Here is a 19662-nt window from a genome sequence, read left to right as displayed (position 1 = left end):
GGATAGCACTCGGAGTGGTATCCAAATGCTGCTTATTCATGTTTTCCCCACTGCAACAATGTATCTCCATCAGTAATAATTAACTGCTAATTACTGTTGCCGAGAATATGATAGTGGTGTTTACCACCTTATTTTCAATTTCAGTACAGATGCCTACTTAAAAGTTATGCAAATATATGAAATTACAGTACATTTTTCTAATGACCCTGCTATGTCTGAGTTTGATCCTATTCAATTGTGACTAGAGTAATGAATAGTAAAGATGACCTTTTTTTCTGTAGAGCTATATAGACAGTTTCTATTGTATTCTCCACACTTAAATCATGAAATGTAAAGAAGCCATTCTAAGCAGGATACAGCTGGGTTGAAGGACTGCTGATGCCAATTATGCTTCGTACATAATAATGCACATTTTACCTATTTGGAAAAAAATTCACATTTATTTACTGTCAAACAGGTGTTAAACTTTACACTGGATATAAGTGATGGGCTCATTATTAACAGGTTTACACAAAGGGATGAAAAAAGCAGAATTTTGTTGAAACAATTTACATTTCATTAGATTTTTATCATAAAATAAATTAATTACTAAATATAGGCAGAAGGAATATGGAAGAGTAATAGTTATGTTTTATTTATTTTTTTTTAAAGGACAGGCACCTTTTATTCACGAGAAAGCTTGTGAGAAGTGTCCAGTGTCCCCTTTACCCCTTACCACCCAACCCTGATTAAAGAATGAACAGGGAATTGAGTTACAATCTTTGTTAGCTATACCAAATTTGTGCAAGGCTTGGCATAATTGGCTTCTAAAACAATTTTCTCCCCAAATTATGTTTTTTGGCAATAAAAATTCAAAACGTAAGAATAAAAACTAACTTGTTAAAGCAGAACACTGTTTACAGTGAAAAATAAGTGAAAACGGGTAGAACTTGCATTTTAAACATACTACTGTACTATGAACAGAGTGTAAGAAAAACAGCTTATAACATATGTGCAACCAAGAGCTTTTCACAATATTTTCTTCAAACTCTTTAAAATTATTTTTTAATGACAATTATATTTCAGTTGGACACAAGTGTATTTATTTTACCCTAGCAATAGAACAAAATATAATTTCTTTAGCCATTTTTTCATGAGAACGGTTCATTGTACAGTTGAGGAAATATATGAAATAAGGCCTGTGGCTTGATTGCTAGTGGTTAGACATGTATTCAATCTTTGCCCTAATGGAAAAGATTTGCAGTGAACTGCAAACTGATGCAGAATATCTCTCCTGCTTTTGCAAGTCTTGTCAGGAATAGTAAGGTACAGTAAATTTGTCCCACAGGATTTTAGAGCCTACGCCTTGTATATAATACAATGTAGGCCTAGAAAAAAAATGGTGCAGCCATATTTACAAATTTAGTTCACAAACTGCTGCAGTAAAATGGCTGGAAAGTGTTTATTTCTCTTTTTTCACAATTTTGTTAAATTCAGCAGCAGAAGATATCTTAAAATACCTTGTTGGTATTTCTTTTCTTTGTAACAAATAATTCATTTTAGTATACTCTGTGTATATACAAAGTTTTTGTTTTATAAAAATTCACAGAACTGCGAGGTCCAGTCATCCCCGTTACTGGAGAACCACAGGGTCAACAGAATTGTCTCTTCAAGCAGATATGAGGGAGCCTGCATGGGGCCAATTAAGTCTTTTTAATACTTGTACGTGGCCTTTAATATTTCTTTGCTACACTATTAAAGGCTCGTCACTAGTTGCATTTGTCCTTCTCTAACATCCCCTTCTGGAATACATCCTTCCTTGTTAATGGGAATTATATAGCCGTCGCTATTACCCCTGCTGATTTGATAGTACATCTGAAGCTGATGGCCAGCTCCTAGGTTTGGCATGCTCTTGTAGTAAATGTCCTCATTTTCACTCCTCCTGGAGGGAGAGAGATCTTCTTCAACGTCAGGGCTGCTCTCTGGATATGGAGAGTCTCTGAGATTGGGCATGCTCGTGTAAAGAGAGTCTCTGTTGGGGGACTGGAGGTGGTCGTCAGCCTCGGCTGTCAGCTCTGAGACGTAGCTGTCGGTTCCCTCGGTCTTCACTTTCTTCTGGGGCTGGTACAGAAGGGAGTGAGTCCGCTGAGGAATGAGTGGGGCCTCAAGCTCTTTGTGGTGGAGCTCCAGCCCGGGGGTGTCACTGTGCATCAAAGATGAGGCATCGGCCACGATGGCGTCATCTTCGCTACTGCTCCCGCCGATCACAGCTTTGGCTGGTAGCGTGCACTCCAGGTTGTGGTTCTTGCTGCTGCCCCGCAGGTTGTTGTGCACTAATTCTGAAATGATCATTTTCTCAAAAGCAGTATCATTCAGGCTTAGTCCACAGTCTACAACTTGCACACTGTCGTTATAGTCTCCGTTGCGCAATGAGTAGCTGTTGTTGAAATTACCATTTAGCGGTAGAGTATCCATGGCACTTGTATCCCTGGCATTGTTCAGTGAATGTCCTGAAATGGAAAAGGACAGCTCTGGTTATTGCCTGATGTGCTTTTTATCACTTAATATTTTTTTTTAACAAAATTCTTTAATGTAGTTCAGGACAAAGTTGTACTTGGAAGTAAGACTTGAGAAAAGTTAGGTTATTGAACATTCTCAAATGTAAACAGTTGCACACCTTATAGGAAAGATGCATTTTAGAAATAGTAGCGTGTATTTCCTGTGGGGAATAGTGGCATTTTAATTTCTTAATTTAGTGTCAATTCTGTGACTCTTCCACAAGGAACTGTTCACTCCATGCCCTTGCATATGTAATGCAAAGCAATTCATTTGGAAACATCTATGTTTTGAAGTACACCACCATGATTTAGAAAAAGAAAATTAACAGAATTTGTCCTAAACGACACTAAATTAAAAAGGAATTAGATCACAGACATAACTGAAGGTAAATGTACAACATAAACCCACATAACTGGCAAGCAACTACTTTTAACAACATTTCTAACATTTTTTTCCTTTTTTTTTTTTTTGAGATGAAGTAAAGAAAAGAATGAAAAAAATGGATAAATACAAAGAATTTATGTTAAACAAGGACAGCCATCTTTCACACTACAGGGACCAGGGCCCACAAGCACCATCCAACAACACGATAGACAGCAGGTGGAATGACTCACTTTGGACAACTCACATCATGTCTGTCTGCTCAGGCTATCTGGCCTAAGAGTAGCTGATATATAAAAGAAAGTAAAATGATTTATTGTAACATGATGAAGAATTACTGAGCTTCTCAGCAACTTAGTCAGAGCAAGGGTTCAGCAAATTAGATTACTAAGCAATAACAGCTTTTCTTTTCCCACTTAATGTAATTTTTTTGCACTAATATTCTGTCTGCCAACAACGGCCCCAGGCTTCTAAAGGTCAAAGTTTGCCTGCAGTCTGCATCAGTCACAGTGACAGCGCTGAATGAACCAGAATAGTTAATTAAGAGTCAGGCCCACAGTTACCATGGGCATGGAAGTCAAATGCAGAAATGTTAGGAATTTCTGTAAGTATGGGTCACAGAAATTAAACCAAAGAATAAATATTAGTTGTGGAATGGGAAGAGGAAATCAGCCATGGCTGATATCTCATAGCTGCTGGAGGAATGACAGATTGGGTAAGTCTGCTGGAAACATGAAAAGAAGTTTAAGGGGGAAAAAAAATGAAGTCTTATGATGATTAAGGTCTTTATGTTTTTGGTTTTGGCTTTTTTTTTTTTGGTAACACAATAAAGAAAAGGTTTTCCTATAGACACAAAGACATGTAAACTATGACAGCACAGTGCTTCCCAAGCAAAAGAAAAAGAAAAAGAAAAAAAAAAACTTTGAAAGAAATTAAACAGTCTGAACCATGGAAAGTCAGATGGTTAGAGCATTCCTAGAAAATCACTTTATCTTACAGATATGTCTGGAAGTAAAGAAAGAATGGAGTGACTTTACTGAAATGAGACTGACCACTGTGAGGCTGCTGCATTATATGCAAGGCTTGGAGGAGGATAAGAAAAAAGTTGTTTTGGAAAAGATTATACATTTTCCCTTTTTGGGTTTTTTTCATAATTAAAGCTGCAGCTTATCCTAGAAAATTCAATCTTCTCTGGAAAATATTGTTTTCAATTAAAAAGTAATTGCATTTTCTCATGAAAAGATTTTTGTCTTCAACTTTAAAAACCAGAGTAATAATTTCCAAATAAATTCTGAGTAATTTGCAAATAATTTTGTATTTGCGTTATTGTTAACTCCTCTCCATGTGTACTGATTTAAAGTGATGAGGGTTGTTTGAAAGGTCTCTTTAAGCTTTGATTAAACAACTTTGTAGTTTTGCAATTTCATATATGTTCCAAGATTTTTCTTGCAATGGATTTAGCTGCACAGAACATATGGCATTTATAAAAGTAGACAACACATGGACCACATGCTGGCATTCATTTCCCTCATGAAAGTGATTTAATTCTATAATTTTAATTCTCTTTTCTTCTGCTAAACAGATACCAAAATATATCTGATAATCCAAAATGAGTTTTCTATGATATACTGCAGAGTTAAGCATGCTAGAATATATTCAAATTGGTTTGATGAGGCAATTTTTTGCCCATGATCAGGTAATTCATTTGAAATCTTTCCATAGCCTGTAGCAAGATTACTGTGGGAATGTAAAAATATAAGTAAATTGTTAAGCATTTCTGCTTGACACTGCTTCAGTTTTAAACAGCAAATTATTTCAGCATTGCATAACTTCCGTTTACCAATAGGGTTTGCTACAGACCTCATGTTGTTTTCCAAAAAGCAGTATGTACTTTTTGAATGTGGAAACATTTCATTTGCAAATTGTGAACCACTTGCCCGCTGAGTCTACTTCATGACCGCTAGTTATGTTTTAATTGTGCCCATTAAAAATCATGCTGAAAAAATTTACATTTGATAGGCAAAGTTAAGTTTTACTCCCATACTTGTCTCTCTGTAGGTTGCTAGAGGAAAGCATAAGGAAAGTAAGAAAACAAGAGAATGAAAATAGAAACTACAGTTTAGTTAAAAAGGAAACTTGAAATAAAAACTGGAAACAAGGTTTTATGAGCTCTTTATCAAAGATTCATGGTTCCAGTTATAGTAAAGTGATCTTATGACTCATCAAACAGTAGCTGCTAGATATTTACTGATGAATTGCACCGTAGTTAAAAAAAGCAACTAGATAATGTAACACCAAAATGTTAGGTAAGTGATGACACCCCTTATTCCTATAGAACTAAACTGTTCTAACTGTTAATCTCAAGATTTTCCTACAGGAAAACGATCTACCATAAAGCTGCACTATACTATAGTTTCGATCCATTTGACGCTGGATACAATTTTCTACACTGGGGTATCCAAAGGTGTCAAGATGCCTTGCGCTGCTTTAGTATCTAATCCATTCCATAACCAGGTTTTTCTCAGCAAACTTTAGAGTCAACCTTATATTGCATAGACATGATACCTCTAAGTGATATATATCTTGAAGATGGGCTCTTGGACCATGTGGTGTCAGTCCTGTAATAGTATATTAAGATTTATGCCACCTGTGTTAAAAACATGGATAATTATTGGTAAATACTGTTATGGCAAAGGCATTACTATAATATAGTGCAGTTTTACAAGCTGACATTGGCAATACTGTATTTCTCAAACTGACAGAAATTCAGAATGTACGGCTAGGGTATTGCAACTTGAGTTTCTATCTAGGGAAAAGAAGGGATTTGGAGCGAGCCAAGAAAAGCGGTTTTATTCAGGAAGTATAAGCACACCTGGTGAGTTAAACACAGGAGCTGAAGGGGCATTACATACAACTGTTTCAGCGAGCAATGTGTTATAGGGGTTGTTAGTGCCGTGTGGTCGAAGAAGAGGGTTTGTTAGTAGGTAATTGCCAGTCATTCCTAAAGCAAAAGAAACAGAAAAAAGTGTCAGTTCTTTAATTTTAGGCTGACAGTTTCAATAAAGAATATTTTTTATTCATCATGAATCATGTAGGACTTGTCAAATGTAATTCAGCTGAAAATTTCTGAATGTATTTGAGCTATGTATTTGAAATGGGAGTAGGAAAATACGGTTAGGTTCCAGTAATTCACAGGTGCTGTCCAAATCCCCAAAGTAAACATCTGGTGAGAGTGACATTTACTAATGTATACAAAATCACTGTTACACAAGAATAGCAATTAAATGTGTAGAGATCAAGGTACTACATGAAGCTATTATAACTTTAAAAATGATCGTATGGAACACTTCTGTCCAGAATGGAGAGAACTGAATTTCTCAAATTGAAAGGTATTGAAAAATCTCTTATGACAGGATCAGAGCTGTTATTCACTTTATTAAAAACACACGGATAGTGGAAGGGAATTGCTGTTTTCAAACAGACAGTGGATGACAAACTGCAAGAAGCGTATCTTAGTATATGCAAAAGTATGCATGCTGAGGGGAAAGCAAAATATTTGCTCTAAGAAATCAGAGCATTCACATTTTCTCCCGGGACATTCATGCTGCAAATTTATCTGCCAGGTTTTAAAGAAGAATTCCTCGAATGACAAATTTTCTTTAAACAATCAGTTTAGAAACAATGTAAGACGAAGCAAAATACTACATGAACAGTTTTTTTTTAAACCCATTTTACATGTTAATGCAACACCATTTAAACAACTCTTGGAATAATTAGAAAAAAATAAGCATATTTTGAGAAATTATTAAAAAGTCAATAAATCTCTGATTTCTAGCTACTAGAAGAAAAAAGTGTTGGGATAATGACAAAAAAACCCCACACAAAATGCTGTGATTTAAAACTTCAAACATTTAATTAAGGTAAAATCCCACTTTCTTTTCTATTGCATTGCACAGCAGTTTATCGGGATCAGTGTATTACAGACCGAAGGACAACTGAAGAGCCAGCTATATTTTTAGAGTATGGATATTTTTATTTGGCAAGGAAAAGATAGTATATATTCCAAATATTAATGCCTTTGTACTACCATAGATACTTGGTAGCAGAAATGAGCAGAAAATTCTAAAAGTCAGAGAATTATTACTTGATTATGCTAATCTTATTTGAAAGTTTGTATCAGTGAACAACTACAAAGGCTTTATCATAGTTTTTTCAGTTGTAATGTACTTATTACTAGAAATCCTAACTGAAATATATTTTGCTTGGGGTTTTTTGTGTGTACTATGTTTAATCTTGGTTAGAATTATTACCTGTAATTTATAGTCAAGAGAATTTTTTTTTCAATCCAAAATTTTTTGCCACCTTTAAAAGCTTGATTTTTATTTTAAAGGAAAAATGACACTTGCCTTTAATTACTAAACTACCCTTATACGTACGTATCACTGAGCTAGTGACAATATTATAATTGAAAAACGATTATATCAATTTTTCTAATCATGGCAGAACATCTCTCCAGTGACTTGAGACTGGAGCTCCAAAACAGGGAGAAGATTCCAAGACCTCTGTTCAACTCTGAATTAACTGAGGGTGCAGCATGGTTAGAGCAAACCTCAGGAGTCAGAGACATCAAATTAGGGTGAAATCCCAGACTTCTATCTATAGCGTGTTTATGGGATTTTAATAAGACACTGGAAGGGAATACACTTCTTTCTTGGGCATGAAAAATACACATTTTCCACTTAGGAGAAGTTACTTAATTTCCAAATAGCAAAAATAGAATCATGCTGAAATCTTGATTGAAATCTTTTCTTTTGCAAAATACCACACTTTTTACTTCCAAAATAAATGTGAGTTAAGTACGTGTCCCTGCTACCAAATCTTGAAAGAAAACAAGGGAGGAAAATTTGCTAGTTGTGGTTGATGAGGGCTTTACAGCAGCCCTGACAGTGATGAATTTTCTGTTTGAAATTTTCTGAGTTGAGCAGGAACTGGTCGCAGTGAGGTCAGGGCTACATGTTCTTCTCCTAGGGACGTGGGTGGAAGAACAGGCTTTGAACTTGGCTTGCACAGAGCAGTCTTCCCTCCATTGCTAGCTCAAACTGCCTTAAAAAAACACAGGGGGAAGGGGAGAAAGGAAGGGACGTTCTGTCTCGGTTAATACCCTTGTCTTCTAACTGGACATGAGAATGAGTTTACAGATTTCAAAGTGTATTTGAGCTGAGAAATTTGGAGGTTTGGCTCCTCTGTGCCTGAAAATCTGGATTCTATTCCATGTGACAGATACGATGCTCTTTGAAATAGAAAAGATAAATGCTTTATAGACATCTTTTGCATAGAAATGATATCAATTAGATTTCACTGGGAAAATTTCTGCACCTAAAAATCATAGTCAAATATTCATTAAAATGTTACTGCACTCATATTTCTGTTTCAGATTTAACCTATAAAGGTTTGGAAAGATTTAAAATTATGATCTTGCTTTTAAGTTAAATTATTGATGAAACTTATTTAAATACATTCCCACGAATGGAGGAATTCAACTTCTATAGCAGGGGGCCAGTTGAGGGAACACGGTTTTAAAATGTGCTGGTGGATGACTTTAAAACTCTGCTTTTAGAGAACATTTGTTCCAGAATTTTTTTTCAAAACATTCTTTTCAATTCTTCTGTGTTAAATGATATAAAATCTGTATAAAATTTAAGGCTTCTAAAACTGAAATGTTCCCAGTGACTGACCTTGATTAAGTGTTGAAGTGCTGTTGATGTCACCTGAGATAAAAGATGATTCAGATTGTTTTCTCACAGTGTCATTCCACATCCTCCTTATACGACTCTATTAACAGAAAGCAGTGAGACAGAAGCATAGTAAGTTACAAAAAGATTTTTTCCTACTTATGTGCTATTATGTAGAATATTTGTGTTTATTTTGGCCTAAGTAAGCCATTCTTCTAGCAGGGAGTGAAACTCCTTCTTTTGTTATTAAAACTCTAATTTATTAAATTTCATTTAGATGAAACATGGTGGTATAAGCCTTCCTATAAACCAGCCCATAATTACAAGAAAAATAAGGTGTTTGCATTAGACCAAAGTAAAAGGAAATGTTTAAAAAGAATCAATCCTACTATGCAGAAGTATGTATTTGCCATCTAAATGATAATACTGAGAAGACAATTAGTGCTTCTGATTGGAACACATCTCAGTAGGCTTTTTATAAATAAGGTTAATTAAAAGATGCTGTCAAAGTCTTTGTTACCTGAGTGCCAGAGGAATAGCGAGCACTAGTTCTTGTTGTTGATGCCTTCACTGAACTGTGGGGACTCTCAGTTGGTAGTCCACCACAACAGTAGGAATGTCGGAAGCATTTGCCATATTCCTTACGTACCTACGGGGGGAAAAAATACTCAGCACAAAAAATGGCGTCAAATATCTCTGCTGGCAAAAAGACATGAGCCTTGCACTGAAGTTACTCCCACACTGTTCAAGCAAATAGATAATTCTTGTCTCTTGAATTGTTGACCATTAGCAAAATCAGATATTTTTCCCTACTTAGTGGCAGCATTATCAGCTACTCAGGATTTTTGAACAAATTATTTCCAAAGTATACACGGATTTCATTTAGATGTGCCTGAATAATCATTATTGAGTTATGTATAGGATTATTTTTATGTTGCCTTCATATTGTAGATTAATATAGTTAAGTTTACCTGAATTGAATACTAGCTGAAAACAGTCCTTTTTATATGAGCTTTTGGTGCAGAAACCATAAAAAGCATATCTTCCCATCTTAGCAGGCAAGAAGGGCTGAGGTAACTAGCCTTTGCACTGCTTGGTACTGCCCATTAAGTTTTCCCTTCCAAGAAAGTGTGCCAAACCTGCAATGACTATAAAGGCATTTTCACGTAAAGTTGCTCTGTAACTCAAACAGCTGCCAGTTGATATGGTCACACCTGCTCCGGGATTGTACAAAGCTCACAAACGCCCCTGCCCGGCTCCAGGCAGAGCACCAGCTATGCTGGTGGAGGCACCATCAGTGTTTCAGAGTCAAATTTTGAACCGTAAAGGCTGGGAAATGAAGCATCTTTCACTTTTAGGACCAAAAAATAAAATCCTCATTACTGTCTTTGCTGAACCTAGAAATCTGAATACACCTATGTATATGAGATTTTTGTCTGACAGAGCAACAAAACTAATTAATGATTCCAGTATTTGGCCTGCATTTATTTACCTTCTGTTTCCAGTGACCTACTGGAAACTTTAGTTTTGTAATGTATGTGTGTTAACATTTGTCATGAAAGTAATCAGGATTAATTTACAGAGCAGTTAATTCTCTCATATTCAGTGACTGGCTACACTGACTACTGCTTTCAGATAACAGAAGAGTGCATACACCATCTCGGCAACATGACAGCATCAGTGAAAGCACACAGTGGATAAAATTTTTAAAGATGCGTTAAGTCTAAATTCGTAAATCTTCCACCAGATACTTGGGAATCTAAGTGTCACTTCTACACCAATGAGACTCCTAAGTTTCTGGGAAAAGTGGGGTTTCAGCTAATCTGGAAATTCTGCTTGACCTATGAATATATAGGACAGAAAGAAAGTTATAGGTATGTAAAAAGGGGAGAGGGGAAAATGCAAAAAGTTAATACTGTGGATTTACATATGCCATGTTCTCAAAATTACCAGAATTTTTCTCATGGAATACATACTGTGATGTTTCTATAAACCACAAGGTTGAAGAAAATTTGAATAGTTAGTGCCTTAACTTCAAGCTAGGGACAATAACTCATCTTTTTATAAAAGTATAAGGTACATATTTTAAGTGAACCCCTATCTATATCAGTACAAAAGACACATAAAAAATGAAAACAGAAATGCATGGGCATAGAATTATTATCTGTAACTCTGGAGTCTGAAAAACACAAGTCTATGTATATCATCACTAGATGGTATAACACCTAAGAAAATACATTCCTGAACACTAATGGATATTAAATGCTCCAAACCACTACACAGTAGAGACAATAGCAATCAAAACTGTATTTTTACCCAAATACCACCCTCCAGGGCTGGTTTTGCCTAATGCCTATATTGCAGTGAATGCACATTATCTGTCAGTACTGCGCATTCCACTGTCATTATTTCTAAATTATAGCTTGTTGGAAACTGATGGAAGCAACAGCACTATCATCCTGTCAGAACTGGAAACATAATAGTTTTCACTTTCACAATTCTATTTCTCTGTTCAATTTAGTGACCAACTAGTAATAACAGAATAAAAAGACTACATTAGCTATGCAGACAGAGGATAGGGTGATATCCAGTCAAAGGCATCAAAACTTAAAAATCTTAAATGGCAGCTTTAACATTCTTTCAGGTATAAATCCTATTGCTCTAGGTTATGCTTTTTCACACTTGACTGGTATTTTAATATTGCTTTTTGCTGACTCCACTTAATACAAAAACAATGCACAGCTGTAAAAAGAAATAAAAAAAGGAATCTGTTTTTGATTTTCAAGTCCAATACAAGTGGTAGAAAGGGCAACATTATGTGAAAGCCTAATCTAGAAATTATTTGCATTTTGAGAATGTTTGCATTTTCTTCCCTTTCTTCTTTTCTTAGACTCAATCTCCTCTGTAAATGTGCTTTGGTTCTCTCAAAATGAGAGGAGTGCGGTGTTCAGACAGAAAGACCAGATCTTTTCCTAAAACATGGCTGAATGCCATTGTCTACGCCAAATTTAGAGACGCTGGTACTGTTAGAGCTGGTACAGTTGAGAACACAGAAGAATGTGATTTTTGTACTTACACAGCAACGCTTTACCCAGTGGTCTCAAACCATTTTATAAATATCAGTTAATTATGCCTCTGGTGAGCTAATTATAATGGGAGTTAATAATTACTAGGTCTCCAGCCTAAAACTGGTAAAAATATTTAGAATCTAAATATTGCAAATTGGGTATTTCTGAACACAGGATGTATTGCATTTTATGCAAGCGTTTTTGGGTGGGATTTTTTGACGTTTACCCTTCCTCTCAACTCTTGTTACTTTCATTTGCTACCCCTTCTAACACAGGCTATGAGCTTCTTTCTTTTCTTCTTCCCTAAAGCACCTCTACGGCATCCTTGGAAGCAGTCTCCAACCTCAGTCTGGGGAAGAGGAAGGGTGCAGGGAACCCAAAGAGAATGCCACCCGGCTGCGCCCTTCGTTTCCTTCTCTCCTGTTTGCTCCTCTCTCCCATGCAAGCTTTCCCTCTCCCCAGCAGATCTGCTCCTTCTGGACCCCTCCGCTCCCATCGGGCGAAGGGGAGCAGAACTAATTTAACACACTTCCCACTCATGGGGTAAGGCTCTTGCCAGGGGATTCTAGTTTTTCCAGTTAAGAGCATGAAGCTGTTGGATTGCTGGGAGAAGCAAACTCTTGTAAAAAAGTAGTCATGCTGGAATCTTTGGAAAACTACCTGTTAGCAGTTGTCTAGCGTTAATGACTACTTTTTTCTAAGGTGTGTTGAAGTTCATAATAAAATTAATCTTTAGATCTCACTTAATTCTGTAATGAATGAGAACTCATAGTACAATCCCTGCCTATCACCCGTAGCTTTATGTGGCAGCTTAATGGGATCTCAAGAGAGGTCCTCTGCCTTGATCTGAGAAAGAGAGCGTTTCCAGGCTGAAATGGGCTGATATTGTACATGATCCTTTGTTTGCAGTGCTGCAGCAGAGGCAGGATTTGCTTCATGTGCACATAAAGGACTTTTGGCTCTAAGTCCAGACTAATATGTACCACATTGACAATGTTAAACAGTACATTTTCTATAGTAATTTTCTTCCCAAAGCCGCAATGCTTTTCAAGCCCAGGCTGGAAATGCTGCATCCATTTTAAACCTGCCCAGGCCACAGAGCAGTTACCTGACTCCCACAAGCACACACAGCAAGAATTGCTTTTGAATCCTAGTCCCCTTCTCAAACTACTTCAAAATACTCCAGTTCTTGATACTGCTATTTTTTTCTCTATTTTTTAAGAAATATATGTGGTATTTTTAAGGAGTTAGGGAACAAGCATCTGTTTTTTCAGTAACTTACTTTCTTTTGAAGGGCACAATGAAAGATGAAAATAAACATTCCTTGGAAAGCATTAAATACTGTGAAGAGATACGTCATCACAACAGTCCCCTCATTGATAAACAGCAGGCCAAATGACCATGTTAGGCCAAGGAGACACAGGAGAGCAAATGCACCCAGGACCCAGGATCTGTAAAAGAAAATTAATTTTAGTAACGTTACTTATAAGAATGCATGTCGCCAAATCCAATATTAACATTTCAGTTCCTGCAGTTGACTTTTACTAGGTTCATATTCAAATGTAAAAATTCCTTGGGTTTAACCTTTTATCTATTAAAGAAAAAACAATTCCATTTGGTACTCTTAGTCTCCAGTGAAAACAGCAAGAGTAGATATGACCTTTTTCTTTCTCAAGAAGTGCATAGGATGTCAAAACTATTTTGAAATGCAGAAGTATAGCGCAAGCCCCAGCTACTCCATTGCTTTATCTGCTTTTACAAAAGAGATTGATAAATCTGGCTTAGCCACTAATCACACCATAGATTTTAAACAGTGGTGCTGCCATATGACACCAAATAATGTAACACAAATGCACAAAGGTTAAACAGCAGATTAAAAGCCTAGAGCCCAGATCTTTAATGCTCCGATAAACTCAGCTAAACTGAAGCTAGATGATCTAACTTCCGCATGAAGAAACCCTGTTGAAATGTGACAAAAATATGGATATTGCTCTACAGAATAGTCTAAAAAAGATTCCATCATGAATAGGTTAAGGAAAAGGAATTGTAGAGAACGGCACAGAATGAAAGGGAAAGGGAATTTAGTCAGTGAATTCCACATCTAACTAATGATCTTACTTGATAAATGGCTTATTATCTTCATAGCTAGAAAGCATTATAAGCAGAAAAGAGAAACAAAATTATTAGACAGAATTGAAACAGAAATTAATAAGAGCATTTTTAATTGTCTATAAAAATTAGTCAAAATTAGGAAATTCAAAATGCAGAGGCAAGCAATTTAAAATTATAAAGGCATATAATATTTAAAAATTCTTTAGCAAATCAGGTATCTCAAAACTAGTTAATTAAAATTAAGGGAAATCCACAATATTGACCGAGTTTGTAAAGTTAAAAATCATGCCAGAAATTTGTTAATGTAGGGTTCTATCTTACCCAGGTAAGTCCGTATTATAGTAGCCATCACAAACACGGTAATTACTGGTGTGGATGAGAAGACAGAAAGAGGAAAAGGAAGAAAAGAGAGAGATGCTAAAGATTAGCTCTCTCTCTCATCATGCAACATGCAATGAAGCTGATACTGACCTATCTAGAACATCTAGTTCACAATGTTAGCCTTACTGAAAATCTCCTTTCGCCATTTTCAACATTCAAAGCAAATCTGTAAGACTCTTTCACATCCAACCCTCAGTGTTAGAAAGTTGCACCATCCCTTCAGTGTTGATAACAAAAACCTTCAGTACAACGTAAAGCTATACAGAATACAGTAAAAGACTATCTAAAGAAGCAAGAGCTGCCCAAATCTTGTTAATTATATAACACTTGCATTATTCTGCAAAAGGGATACTGCAGTACAGCACCATGATAAAGTAAACATTTGTTAAATTAGCATGAAAACAGCAGATAATCTTCAAGTTAACAATAATAATAGAGTCAATTCTCTTGGGAGAACAGGATTACGAGTAGAAACTGCTCAGAATCCCTAAATCAAAAAGTCGTTTAACAAAACAAACTTAATATAATCATATCAGCCATGCAAACAGGAACATCATTTTTGAACTGCATTTTAAATACAAATGAAATTACTACAGTGCTGTGGCATTTCCGTGAAACAGTTTCTTGGCACTAGTTCCAGGCAGAAATTATCTAATTTTGACCGGCGTTTGTGACATTACAGCAACAATGTGACGAAAGCAGGATTGGCTCTGTTTGCTTCTAATTGACATCTGCAGTTGCTGGGAGACAATGGCATGTGCTCCTAATGGAGAGTAGCTTTCAATCAGTTCAGCAATCAGAAAATAATCATAGTTCTCATACTTGAACACAAAGCACTTACTTAATGTTTTCCAACCTGCTAGAGTCTGGTTTCAAAGTGTTTGAGTGCTTCACCATTTTGCACAATGTGATCACCAGGAAGATAAGATTCAGCTGTCAAAACAGATAAGAATGAAATTAAACTACTTCAAGTAATAGGTTGAATAATGATGTTACAGACTAAACAAAAACCCCATAGTTTATTTTCAAATATGTAGTGAAACTGGGTAACTATATCAGACAGTCTGTAAAAGGTGGTTGCAAATACGGATGAAGGGAAAAAAATGTTAGAAGTCCTTGTTTCACTTAATTTTCCAAATTCACCTCGTCACCACGAACCACCATATTTAGCTCATGTCCAACACTTGTCATTGTCAGTCTAGCTCTGTCTTCCAGCATGTTGTGCTCGGCCCCGGTTCATCTTCGCCTGTCACCTCTGGCCCTGTTCCCCATCCCACTGACTTCCTCCGAGGTCTATGGTTACCCCTTTACTGTACTATACTAGTTGTCTTTTTATCACCCCATCCTGCTTCTGGAATGTTTTTCACTTTTGCTGGTTTCTCCCTTGCTTTTTTTTATTCCCTTTTGTTCTCATAAATCCCACTGGGGTCTTGAAAACAGCTTAAATGTAACTGAAGAAAAAGAAAGAGAAAAAGAAACACAAAGATGTAGCAAACGCATCAACTTAACAGTGCCACAGACATGTGATGGTGGTGCACCCTCCTACTGCCCTCTTTCCCTTTGTAGTCTGGATTCTGTCGAAGCAAGACTGCATGCCACTTGAAGGAGAGGACTATGCTGTCTTATTCGTGTTGTGTCATTCCTATAGATAACACCGGGGAAGATACTGAAGGTAATTTTTTATAGCTTTCCTATTGTGAAACAGAATCACAGATATCAAAGATACTAGGTGCCTTTCTCCTATCGATTTCAAAGCATGTGAAGAGCATAGGTAAACCAAATACAAGGATGCCTGTAGAATACGGGTTGAAAAGTGGTATGCAGTTACCTCGAGTAATTAGTACATGCTGTCCTATATCATGCAGAGAATTCAGATAAAATCGTATGTTTGAAAACAGTAAGAGCTCTGTCCTTTCAGGGAGAAGACATACATCCTTATCTACTAGTACAATGGCCCACAAGAAATGGCTGAACCGATAAGTAAGAGAAGATGGGAGAATACGCTTGGACATCCTTGTAACACATATATTAGATAGATTATAACCCCATTCTCACAATCTTCTGTATGTATCTGCAACTGGTTACTGATGGAGAATGATCGAGCCCAGTCTCTTATTTTGGGGAGCCTTTGGTTTGAAACCACATCAAAATCCTCACAATTTTTGTAACACGGGGGATACCAGTTCATACCAGCTGTGTTCCTACAGCTGTGCCACAATGGTCAGAAATGCCACTCAAATCCTAGTAAAGAGCAGGTCTTAACAATCTAGGAAAGAGGAGTATTTTGAAGGCTCTAATCAGAGTCTCTTAATAAAGACATGTATTACAGAAATAATTCCTACTGCTAAGGGCAATCAAGTTAACAGTGCTGCTGCTGTCTCAAAATCAGGATGGACAGTATGAACTATAATGCAGTTCTCAATACCAGAACAGTGTTTGGCAGCTTTTGACCTCATCAGTCCTGATTCAAAGTAAAACATTTTTACAATTTTATCTTGAGATTAATACAAAAAGTGTATATGACACAAATAACAAAAATAAGCTTTTATAATTTATTTCTGTCTGTGTTTCAAGTACTGACAGAAAATACTTGGCCTTTAAGTGGAGGTATGTACGTGGTGTAGGTTAAGTATGATTTCCATTGCTGCAAAATGAAATAGAAGTGTCAATATCTCACAACCCTGTGGACTACCTTTTATGATTCTTATAGGTAATGACTAACCAGTTGAGAAACAATTCATTATATCATTGTGTGCTGGTTTTGACTGGGATAGAGTCAATTTTTTCCACAGTAGCTTGTATAGGACTATGTTTTGGATTTGTGCTGGAAACAGTGTTGATAATACAGGGATGTTTTCGTTATCGCTGAGCAGCACTTACACAGAGTCAAGGCCTTTCTGCTTCTCACCCCACCCCACCAGCGAGCAGGCTGGGGGGGGCACAAGAAGCTGGGAGGGGACACAGCTGGGACAGCTGAGCCCAACTGACCAAAGGGCTGTTCCATACCGTAGGACATCGTGCTCAGCACATAAAGCTGGGGGAAGATGAAAGAAGGGGGGACGTTTGGAGTGATGGCGTTTGTCTTCCCAAGTAACCATTAGGCGTGATGGAGCCCTGCTTTCCTGGAGATGGCTGAACACCTGCCTGCCCATGGGAAGCAGTGAGTGAATGAATTCCTTGTTTTGCTTTGCTTCCGTGAATGGCTTTTGCTTTACTTATTAAACTGCCTTTATCTCAACCTGTGAGTTTTCTCACTTTTACTCTTCCGATTCTCTCCCCCATCCCACTGGAGGGAGAGTGAGCGTGAGCGAGCGGCTCTGTGGTGCTTAGTTGCTGGCTGGGGTTAAACCATGACACATTGTGATCATTCTATTCCTCTTATCTAGGTTTCCCCTGTACTGCATAAGTTCCTTGGGTGAAAAAACAAGTTGCTTCTCTCCCTGGCCTTTGCACCAGATAGAGGACGGGGGCTCTCTGGGTGACCTGACCCTCAGTTCCATGCCTTTGCAGGCAGATTTGCTTCTTCTGTATTTTAAAAAGTTTCTTGCACATTTTGGTAGCTGACATAACATGAACTTCTCCAGCCTGCTTAAAAAAATGTAACTTGAATTTACTTTTTGTGAAAACAAACAGATTAAGAGCTAAGAGACATGCTTCATGCCAATCCTAACATGTAAATCAACTTTGGCTGCAACCTATGCAACTGGGAGTGCACAATCCAGTTCAGAATAGTATTTACAGCACAGCTGGGAGCTAATCCTTGCCTAAGTAGCTACCCTGGAGTACCCTGCATTGTACTAGCAACATCGTTCTTGGATCAAAAACTCATAGACATGGCTTAGCCCATAAATGACTGCCTTATGAAATGAGAGGCTTTTATCCTCTGATTCTTTGTACGACTGAAGTGCTGGTTTGACATATGAAAAACAAAAGCTTGTATTTACATACTGAGGTTCCTTTGGTGACATGCAAGCAGACACGGTCCTACCCTAGAGCCTGAGCCAAGCTCCAGCATATTAAGCAAGTTTTATGTAGATACTCAGCTCTGTCTGTATATATGTCCTTGCTGGACTAGGGAATAACTGTACATAGCAGTTTTTTAATAGATATTTTCATTCTAATTTAGTTACAGAACCCCAAAAGCAGCCCACAGAAATAATAATGCTGTATCACAGTAGCTGAAAAAGTCCAAGAAAAAAGGCAAAAAAAGCAAAATATTGTACTTTGAAGACAAAGTAACTATGACAACAGAGCATATGATACTTGTTTCTCCATCACTGTGAAATACTGCATAGTTTTCAGTTTCAGCAGTCAAAAGACCATGGTTTGCCACTTGTTCAAACATGCTGGCATCTCTGTTACACATTGTATCATTGTCAAAAGCCTATTTTGCCCACTTACAAATACTGTAACCAAACCTTTCCATAGATTTGCTTTTGGCTCCCTTACTGCTCCTCATCTAGAAATTGATTGTTTTGGAGGAACTCGTGAGTTAAAGACTTTTGGGCATCCTGCCATTTTATTACACAAGACACTAAGCAGTGAGGGAAGGGAACTTGTTGGAGAATAATCGCTTTTAGAAGGAATGGCTGAATTACTTTTCTTGGTGAGAAATATGTAGGGGGAGAAGGAAATAGTATTTTTGCATTAATTTGTACCAACTTTGTATAAGGAAAGCTTTCTTAGCCCTGAGCAACCTGGTCTGAGCTCAGAGCTGAGACTGTTTTGAGCAGGAGGTTGGACCACAGATCTCCTGAAGTCCCTTCCAATCTGATTTGTTTCATGACTGTGAGGACTGAACTGTTACTGATCTAAGCAAATGAATCTGTAGATATTTTCCAAGCTTGACAGATGGTCTGAGTAGGACACCTTTCTTTAAGAAGAATGTTCACCACAACACTCTTGGATGAACATGTAGGGTCACCTAAAGGTGCACATGAATGGCAAGATGGGCTTTTGAAAAACTTGTAAGGGAACAAATGGTCTTCTGACAATGACAACTTTCTCATCCTTTCATATAAGATAAAGTGCTAGTGACTGTCTGGGCCTCATCCTGACAGCTGGGCTGCATCCACCCCAGATGAACCAAATCTGCAGCTGAACAGTACCACCCTCCTTCAATTATAATAAACAATATAAATACATAGTGTAAACACACACACAGCCACAGTGTATACGTCTCAAACAGTTGTGAAATTATACCCTTGATAAAGTCAGTAAAATCTCTTTGATGCTGCACTTCTGAAAATCAGACCAACATTCTTTCGAAGGCTAAAAATAAGAATTCAAAAGTCTGGTCAGGCATCAGGTTCAGATTTGAAGATTCTGCTGTGGTACCGAGAGTGACAAAACACACAGTTACAGTAGGTGGAGCTATAATGTGAGATCTCGTAAAACATTAGTTGATAAGAATAAGCAAAAACTTGGATTGATAGTATTTCATTAATGTT

At 37.1% G+C, this 19662-nt stretch overlaps 1 protein-coding gene across 8 annotated transcripts in view; it reads right to left on the bottom strand.

Annotated features, from left to right (window-relative positions):
• Nucleotides 1-608: 608 nt before the first annotated feature.
• ADGRL2 (adhesion G protein-coupled receptor L2) overlaps nt 609-19662 on the bottom strand; it is a 163249-nt gene continuing 144195 nt past the window's right edge. For 3 of the 8 annotated variants that reach the window (XM_072867118.1, XM_072867119.1, XM_072867121.1), the window contains 5 exons: nt 15054-15145; nt 13002-13170; nt 9172-9300; nt 8655-8751; nt 609-2489 (listed from right to left, as the gene is read on the bottom strand). In XM_072867118.1, the coding sequence (XP_072723219.1) occupies nt 1735-2489; nt 8655-8751; nt 9172-9300; nt 13002-13170; nt 15054-15145 (1242 nt within the window). In that variant the 3' untranslated portion in view covers nt 609-1734. Of the gene's footprint in view, nt 2490-5484; nt 5567-5791; nt 5921-8654; nt 8752-9171; nt 9301-13001; nt 13171-15053; nt 15146-19662 lie in introns of all 8 variants that reach the window. The other 5 variants (XM_072867122.1, XM_072867124.1, XM_072867125.1 and 2 more) reach the window with 4 other exon arrangements.

Source organism: Ciconia boyciana, chromosome 7, assembly GCF_034638445.1.
Source record: "Ciconia boyciana chromosome 7, ASM3463844v1, whole genome shotgun sequence".
Lineage (NCBI taxonomy): Eukaryota > Metazoa > Chordata > Aves > Ciconiiformes > Ciconiidae > Ciconia > Ciconia boyciana.
Note: the sequence above shows the minus strand (reverse complement) of the source record. Positions and strands in the feature narration are given on the sequence as shown.